This window comes from Bactrocera latifrons, unplaced genomic scaffold (genome assembly GCF_001853355.1).
Source record: "Bactrocera latifrons isolate USDA-ARS-PBARC rearing strain unplaced genomic scaffold, ASM185335v1 scaffold_380, whole genome shotgun sequence".
In the NCBI taxonomy this organism is placed as follows: Eukaryota; Metazoa; Arthropoda; class Insecta; order Diptera; family Tephritidae; genus Bactrocera; species Bactrocera latifrons.
Genome location: NW_017537024.1, coordinates 113462 through 123235, shown reverse-complemented (window position 1 = coordinate 123235; position 9774 = coordinate 113462). Strand labels below are relative to the sequence as shown.

Genomic DNA, 9774 nt, shown 5'->3' with positions numbered 1-9774 from the left:
CTAATTGGCGCCACGTAGCGAAAAGAAGAAACGACTGGCGCGCTGTTGTTAACTCGGCTATAATCGCGTAAGCGGTGACTACGCCAATCAAGAAGAAGAGAAGAAGATTTTTGATTTTGGTATTAAAATTACACTTTCAATTTTTAACTCGAATTTTGGAATTTATTAAAATAATTTACAACAAAGCACATAATTTTAAAAATTCCCAAATTTTAATAATTTTTTCGTTTTTATTGCTTTTAAATCAAAAAATATTTTTTGAAATTTTATCAGAATAATTGCAATAATTCGAAAATTCGCAATTCTCTCCAAAATGTTAAGCATTCTTGCTGTTGAATTTAACGTATTTCAGCATTAATTTACTTCCACATTATTGAGAAGTGAATATTTAGAGGCTGAACTCCAACTTTTGAATCAAAAAATTTAAAATAATAAAATGGCGAAGAATATTTTATATGTATGCAATATTTTTTATTTACGTATCTATTTATTTTTACCATACATACATTCACTGGTACAGTTTAAGCTCAAAAACGTGGGTAAACATTTATTTTGCATACCTTTTTTTGCAAGCCGAAAAATGTAAACAATTTTTGTTTTTCGCAAAATCAAAGCTACATAAACAACTCTGTAGAAGTGTAGAAACATACCTGCATTTTTTATTCTGCCGTTATTTGTTTGTTGCTGTTGAATATGTTAATGCTCAAAAAGCGTCAGCGAATCCTTAGCTCTGCAATTGCGGAAAACTGCGATGAATGTTTACTTCTGTGAGAATATGGCTTTATGGCCTGACTTTTACGATTGGTTTATAGTTATGTGTTCTTTTGCATAAACACAACAACAGTCTGTATATTTTTCAAAGTAATAATTATAGTACGTTCGCACAGAATTCGCACTTCACACTTCGCACAAATAGCGGCGATCCAAAGCTTTCACACTTCGTTTTATGCAAAACTGATATATGTATGTATATAAATATTTTGTATAATCAACAGTTATTTTGTTATTTTGTCTTTTACCCACTGATTTAGCACATCCTTTGCGGTGAAATTCTTAAAATGAATTGCGAATCGTGCTCCGGCATTCCAGGCTTTTATATCGGAATCAACAAGTATTCCTCAATATCGCTACTGTTTTTTGAGCATTGAGCATGGAGCGAAGCGTGTGACGCAGCAGCAGCAGCGCAGCCTCCGCCGCTGCTGTCAACATTGCCATCGCCATCGGCACTATGCTGCTGCTGCGGCTCCTATCGGCGCGGTGCAGTGAACGCTTCGCCCATCGCCTACATGTGCGTTCGTTTGTTTGCAGTGGAGCTCAATTATGGTCGTCGCATTTGCTGGGATGGTTACGGCGGCGTTGTCGACGACAACGGCAACGATACCAAAGCTGATTGCTCACCGCTGCGCGCCGCCAACGCAAACTTTCTTGCTGACTGCAACGTCGTTCTGGCATTGGGGTGTCGCTGTGTGCGTGTAGTGGTAACTGTGCGAGTATTTGTTATTATATATATATAAAGGTGCTTGAATGCATGGGTGGGCTGTAGACTTGCATGCCAGTTAGAATGTGAGTGCGTATGTGTATGTGTGTTTGACTTTTCCGTTCTCATTTTTGGCAGTGATAGTGTATGTGCATATGCAAATATGATAATATTCGTATGTGTGTGAATGGTTGGCGTGATCGGAGATATGAGAGTTTTGAATTTCGCGCCTACCAAATATTCAAATAATATGAAAGTGCGTAGTTACGGTTTTCGATACGGCATTGTACAAAATATACTTGTCGTATTAACAAAATCAAAATCAAATTAATATTTTAATTAAATTTAATGAATTAAATGAATTTTTTTAAAAAAAATTTATTTGGAAAAACGTTGAGGAAGTATCATATTGTAAAGTCGTAAGGGCCAGAGATCAGAGTTTCGGAAAAGTAAGAAATTGTGGCATACATGTTTAAAGAGGTTAAGTCATTCTACAGTGCTCAAAAAAGGTCTACCATAAATTTAAACAATCTATTTTGGGATTAAAAAATATTTGTTAATATCTTTATTTCAGGCTTTAAGAATATAAAAAAATGTATTTTGATATTTTGATACAAAATGGCGACTCCTGCACTGATTTTCGGAATTCAAGGGGTTCTAGAAATTCGTGTTATCTGAAAAAATAAAATAAAGGAATAAATAAATAAGATTTGGAACTAGAACTTACATTGAACTTTGTGTAGACTTAAGAGTATTTGTGTTTTCAGCTTTGCATCGAGTTCAAATAAAATCATGGACTTGCAACTACAAGGTTCAGTTTATTACCACAAAAATTAGCAGCAAGATTGTGAAAGTCGCCTAGTATCAACGTCGCTCGCTTTGGAAAAAAAAATATCGAACAAAGGATTGGACAATAGAGCGGATCGATGTTATTTGGATCATTTTGAACAACTTTGTCTAAGTGACTATGAATCTGAAAACCAATTTCGAGTCAGCGATTTTAAAGGTGAAGTTTAAAAAATCTGAGTAATCGGTTTTTTGGGAGATATGTTATATATTTGTCTTATGCCTTATGAACTCCTTGTGTCGAGTCTAGCTAGGCTAAGTGCGCCGTCTATAAATGCGTTTTTCTTGAAACTGTATTTTGAAGTCGGTTGGCAAGACTTCTCGGGAGCTACTGAACCGATTTGCATGGAACTTTTCACAGGTCTTTGAGATACAATTTTAAAAGATTTGGACGAAGAATACTTTTTTCGATTACAACTATTTGAAAAACAAAATTCGCTTAACTTTCATTAAAATTTAAATATTTTTTTTTTTTTTTTTGAAAAATGTCTGCGAAAAATCCAATTTTCAGTTTTTTTCCTTCGTCCAAGTACTAAGTTAAGGTTTTAACTAAAAGACGATTTTTTCCACTTTGTAAGGAGTTATCGTGCCAACGCAGTTGCATCTTTTTTCCGGGATAACCGGAAATGGAGTGGCAATGACCGAGTTTAAAATATTTTTTATTTTCAAAAAGTTCAAACTTTTTTGTTAATAGTGTGTGTTAGTAGCAAAGAAAAAAACTCTAATGAAATATTTCATTTTTTATATGAGAAAAAATTTGTGAAAAAGCCTGGTTTTTACCCGATGGAACCTATGTAACCCCGTTAGTAAAAAAAAAAAAATGTTTTTAAAATTGGCCTAATTTGTCAAAATTTCTAAATATTTTAACGTCTTTGTGGTATAAACATTAATTTCGATTAAACTTACCTTCAATCACTTACAAATCTATAATATCCTACCCTGGGAGAAACATGCCAACACATGTTGCACACGAGCCCAAAGAAAATATATTCAAATACATTCAATTGAATTCAATTCTTTTGTCAAATAAGCAGTAGTAAGTGCAAATATTTAATGAATCTTAAACAGGAACAAATAATTTTCACATCACGTATTCTTATGCACTAAGGCGCCGCCAGCAGTGTATTTCAATGGAATCGATAAGCGGTAAATTTTTCTAGCGCAAATTGTATCACTGTGTCCAGCGGAAACAGATAATAATTAATCTCGTGAGAGCACGCGTGTCAAAGGAGACAGTTTATCAGAGTTAAGGATTATTTAGGATAAACTCTACAAAGAAATTGTACCTCCGTTATAGTTCACTCAAGGATATCTGGCGATATTGACGAACACCTGGGGATATTAGATTAAATGCTTACATATGTACTCATAAACTGCACTAAATTTGAAGAATTCGCAGTTTTCATATTTTTTAAATCAAATTAATTTCTAATTTACTGCACATTTAATTATAAGCAGTAAAATCAATATTTAACGAAACTATGTACCTGATGTACTTGCTCTCAATACGATGTATTAGAATTCCTACGGGGTTACTCCCTTACTTAAGCTCGTTTGTAAACTTACAGTTGGGTTATCACCAATTCAAACAAGAAGTCAACACTAGTACACACACGCATTCGGCTATAGGGCTAACTGCAGCCCTTAATAGCAATCAACTTTCATAACTACGGCCATTGTGATCGCGGCCACCTACTTAAAGAGTGTGCAACTTTCTTGAAAAATCTGCTTATTTGATAACTGCTTATTTAATAACCCGATAGGAGTAGTTACGGGTCTCTTGAGTAATATACAAAGGGGAAATTGTTGGTGCAAGGGAGTACAATGTAGTAGCGGACATTTTAATTTATTGTTGCCTAAAAACTCTTCGGTACAAGGGTAGTCATTTCGCCGAAAAAAAAAAATACTGAAATATTTTCAAGCCTCATCAATCACATCAATTGTTAAATTGACATTTTAATTGCAGATATGAGGCTACATATGTATGAGAGTGGTTCAAAAAAAGTTGGCCTATTGTTCAGTTCACACGAATCGGACTTGTAAAAACATGTCTGAAAAATGTTCTAAGAAAAATTAAAAAAATAGCGACATCGGGAGTTGAGTCGATTCTGGTTTTTTAAGAAGTATCATATTGTGAATTCGTTGAGTGAATGAATGCCGTATACTGTAGATTTTCTTTTTCAATGGGAACTGTCAAAAGTTGGACTAGTAACTACGTGCTTCCACGACGATTTCTCAATGTATTTTTACTATGTTGACGCATTCAGCTACAAATAACTACCCTAATCACTGTATTCATCAGATTTTGCCTCGTGCGACTTCTTTTTGTTTGCGAAAAGTCATTCTTTATACAGAAATTTGGTTCGAATGTGGAGGTAACATTGCGTACCTTCAGAAAAAACAATTTTCAGACAGGTTAAAACAGCTGGATCAGCGCTGTTTCAAATATATCGAACTAAAAGCAAACTATGTTAAGAAATAAATTAAAATTTTTCTAAATTTTCGTCTTCATTCTGGAAGCTAAATATCGAGCTGCCCTCGTAAATATAGTATACTATATATAAAAAAAAAACGATCAAAGATACCCTTGTTGAGACAGAATTTTTGAAGAAGTTAGGAAATGAAACACCAACGTATGTATTTATTTGATTAGAAGATGTATGCAGAAGTTTGAGAATAAGGTTTCAACATGAATTCGTAAATATTAATTCAGCGTGTTCTCATGCATCAAACTTCATTGAAAAATTATGTTTCATCCTTTTCTCTACAATTTTTTCTCATACAAAAAATTAAATATTTTATTAGAATTTTTTATTGCTAAAAGCATCCACTATTACCAAAGAAATTCTGCAATTATTCTATAATTTTAAACTCAGCCAATACGACGCCAGATCCGGTGACCCCTCAAAAAAAAGATGCGCCCGCGTTGGCAGGATAACTCCTTACAGGATCATCTAAACTGAAAAAATATACTTGTTTTAGTTAAAACCTTAACATAGAACTTCGACGAAGGAAAAGGAAAAAACTGAATATTTTATTTTTGGCAGACACTTTTACAAAAAAAATAAAAATTTCGCGACATTTTTTTTCAAATAGTTACGAAGAAAATAAATTTTGTCCAACTCTTTAAGAATTGTATCTAAAAAACATCATGAAGATCGGTCAAGTTAAGAAATCTTGCCAATCGACTTCAAAAACACAGTTTCGAGAAAAACGCGTTTAACTACGGCGCATTTAACTAGCTGTATCCTCTAGGCTGTATCTCCGAAACTATTATTCGAATCAACTTGAAAATTTGGGACAATAGTCTAGAGGTATTGCAGAATTTAATAAGACAATTTTTTGAAACCCGTAAACCTATGTAACCCTTTAAGCCGCTGTCTGCTGGAGAGCTAGACCAACTTTTCTACTATCAAGAAAAATATTGTTAAAACGCAAAAGTATCACATCCAGACTTTTATAACATATATGTACATATATATATATRTAGGAAGGCAAATAAGCAAGTCAAATTAATTGCTTCATATTTGTGAAAAAATTTAACGTCTGTTTCACTGACGTCATATTAAAGCAATCAGAACTTTGATTCCATTCATAAACCCAAATATACTCATATATATCGAATGCGTACAAAAAAAATATTTATAAGTTCATACAAATGACGGATAAATTGAGTCATCACCGAGGTTCGTCACATAAATGGTCCACTGCTGAAATATTGAACATCCTTTCCTTTCAATTGTAGACAAGTCACGATAACACATAAAATAAATGTTAATTAAAACCAATCTATTCGGATACATACGTAGGTACATGAATGTGTGTTTCAACAAAATGATGAGTCGATTTTTATAAGTAGTATCAGCAAAAACAGTTGCAAGGCTTCCCTGAAGGGTAAACATAATCAATCAGTGCTGAGAGTTCTTCAGGACATTTTTATGTCAACGCTGTTATTATGGCTTAAATAAATGGTGTTTTATGAAAATAGATTGTCTTATAATGCTTAAAATAAAAATAAGGCACACAATACAAAACTATTTTTGGCTGCAAAGGGGTGAAAAAAAATTTCCTACTTTTAAATATAAATTGTAAAGAGATCTGATTCCTTGCCGCCAAAAAGCAATTTTAGTACTCAAAGTGTCCGCTGTGTTAAGAATTAAGTTTCAAGTAAGTACTATTAATCAACTTTGACACCATACGAAATTTTTTCATAGATTAATAGAAACTTTTTGTATGTTCATGTGAATCTTAATCGCCCTATATATGTCATTGAATGAATATTTGGCAAGTGTTGGTTCACGACACGAAAACTATTTTACTATGGACAAAAAATAAACTCTGCGTTTACTTGAACTTTTGTGTTTTTACGACTAGGGAATCGATCAAAATGTTGTGGAAGTGTTTTGAGGACTCTTCCTTTCTGTGAAGGTCGTGAATTCATCGAAAAATTTCTCATATAATTCGTCTATCGACCTCTATTAATGATGCTGATATTGATGGTATTGGCATCAGAATTATAGAAGACAATTTCAAAATCTGGTTAATGTTTTGGGTATGTATGAGACAATCCTCATATGCACAATCCTCGTATGCAGTCAGTCACATTGAAATATCCCTCCTTAACAATGGATGTTGTGATCCCTATATGAATATATTTTGTTTTATACATTGTTCATAGCACAAGGCTATTTTATACTTTTAATTCGCTAGTCAAATGTGAATAGGCTTTTCATACCCGTAAAATCGTTAATTAATTTATAACGGAATTCTGCATTTATCCAAAGCAGACTTAGTTTAAGGATTTTACAAAAAATTTCATCGAATTTTTATTGTAAGCTTAAGAAGTATTCCCTAAATTTGTATTTGTCGAACTTTTTTTTTAGGTTGGTAGACTGTCAGTGACTTCTATGTTCAATTCCACACCAAAATAATTATTAGTGTTTAGTAATTTCTCTTCTTTCTGAAGTACATAAAGTGCATTCGACAATTTTTACGATGAGTAAAATTATGCAAGAAAGAAGTTCCATTAAAGTTTAAGTGCGAAATCAAATTACAAAATCGTCAAAGTAGGTCAAAAATAATTTTATTGACAGATTTCTGCGATTATCGATATGTGGTGCACTCCGAAATCCGCTAATCCGAAAGACCGCTATTTAAGTGTTACGCGTCATTTGCGCGAAGCATTCCTAAAAAGAGGCCAGAATTATGGACCGACAACTCCTGGTTATTGCACCACAATAATACACCGTCGCATGCTGCATTGATTCCTCGTGAGTTTATCGCCAAATTTTCAACCAATATCGTGTGCAACCACCGTATTCACTTGTCTTAGCTCCGTGAGACTTCTTACTATTCAGCAAACTCAAATGACCGCTCCGAGGTAACCGTTTTGAGTCAATTGAGGACAATAAACTTTAATCGCTAAGCGCATTGATTGCTATTCCGCAAATTGGCTTTAACAACTGTTTCGAGAATTAGAAAAAACATTGGCACAAGAGTGTTGGTCCCAAGGGAATTACTTTGAGGGGGAGGACATAAATTTTGAAGAATAAATTAAGAATTTTAAAATTATAAACAAAGTCTCACTATTTTTTACTCATTGAAGCATATTCCAAAAAAAAATTTTGGGTGAAAATACTTTGCCCCTCATCTGTTTTCCAGGATGAAAATATAAAACCTTATACAAGTATATGTCTGGGCAAATGACTACATAAACACATGCATAGTATACATGTGATTCAAGTCAATTTGTTCATATGGCTTCATATCATTTCGCCACAGCATGTCATCAATTGGTTGAAAAGCTACTCATTAGACGACTAACTAGTCAGCTCTTCTGGCGACAATCAACACAATAAACAACAAGAGTTAGTTAACTGCTTTTTTTAGATTAACCAATTTAACAGTAGCATTGCAGTCAATCAGCAAAGCTTGGTGATAACGTCACTCAATCAAACGGGTTATTGAGGACATAGATAATCCTTAAATTGACATCTCAATTGCTCACGTGGCGACCGAAATTGGTGTTTCCGCAAATCAAATTATGTGCGGCAAATTACAGCGTTTGACGTTTCATAAATGTGAAATAATAGTAATAAAAATACCATAGACTATTATTATTTACATAACACATTTAATAATATCAATGACTCATTAACGGTGTTGGTACGGAATTAGAACGTCAATGTGTCAAGTGTTGCAAGAGTTGGCCGTAGGTGGCTTCTTAAACTCTTTGGTAAAGTCAATTATTCTATCGTATAAAAAAGTTTTATATAAAGAAGCAAAAAAACAGGTATTTTATAGCAAAATTCGCAAAAGCCATTCCATTCATATTATTTTTATTCAGTATTGTCATTGCTTCCCCGTTAGTGTTGTAATGAAAGGGTTATACATTTCGAAGTTTCCAAATTTTTTAAAGAAAAAACACAGAGGCTTCAATGGGGAGTGTTTATTACCATTGGAAAGACATTCCTTGACATTTATATTTGAAGATTATTTCTTTCGTTGAGTCGATTACAATCAAATCGTTGTTTTTTCAGCATGAAATGGCAGATTTGAATCCTGATGAGATTGGTATGGATTGGTCGAATATTATCCAATAAGGAATGTTAAGTCTCAAGATGGGTGATGATGTTGCGCATATTATGCTCAGTAGGCCGATTATGTTGACCATAAGTTGAGCGAAGCGCACGAAACACATTCCTTGAAGAATGTGAATTCTTATTCAGAAGTAAGTCTTTCCATAATGAAATGAATATGATAATCGATTTTGTCAATTATTATTTTTCCAACTTTCCATCCGGTTACCTTTGTTATGATAGGATCCTGGTAAAAAATTTCCTTGTTCATTTTAAAGAAATATAGAACACTCTACGGTAACTTTTCGAAGAAAATCTTAGAAATGATATCTATATATATAATATAATTATATGCATAACATAGTATATAATGTTGCTCAGTAATCACATAAGTTCTAAAGCATTTTTAACGAAATAGTTGCTTTGATACAAAAAAAAATGTAGCTTTCGATACCAGCATCTATATAGAAATATACAAATTTATTCCCATGCATACATACTTTGCGCACTCAACTAATGACGTCAGCTTTCATTTCTATTCAATCTTCTAAACTTATGCACACATTTGTACATACAAATATCTTTTGCATAATGAAATTTTGTCATTCATATATCCTTGAGGGGGGTTCATAACCCGTTGATTTGTCATTCACCCGCTCAATTGCATTGCAATATCCAAACGATGTATGCAAATACATTTGTATGTACTTGTGTTATGCACCCATATATACGCTTAAAGTTGTTGAGGGTAAGCCGAAAGGTGCTTAGAACGTTATGCAGTAGTAACTACTGAGCTTTGAAATTATTGTAGATTGATTTATAAAGGAGAGAAAGGGTCGGTATAGAAAATTGGTGTTATCGAAACATTACAGA

At 33.3% G+C, this 9774-nt stretch overlaps 1 protein-coding gene across 1 annotated transcript in view; it reads right to left on the bottom strand.

Annotated features, from left to right (window-relative positions):
- Positions 1–1042, bottom strand: part of LOC108972141 (neural/ectodermal development factor IMP-L2) — a 31993-nt gene extending 30951 nt beyond the window's left edge. Inside the window, exon 1 of the mRNA XM_018938642.1 lies at positions 651–1042. Within this exon, the coding sequence (XP_018794187.1) occupies positions 651–656 (6 nt within the window). The 5' untranslated portion in view covers positions 657–1042. The remainder of the gene's footprint in view (positions 1–650) is intronic.
- Between the last annotated feature and the right edge of the window lie 8732 nt (positions 1043–9774).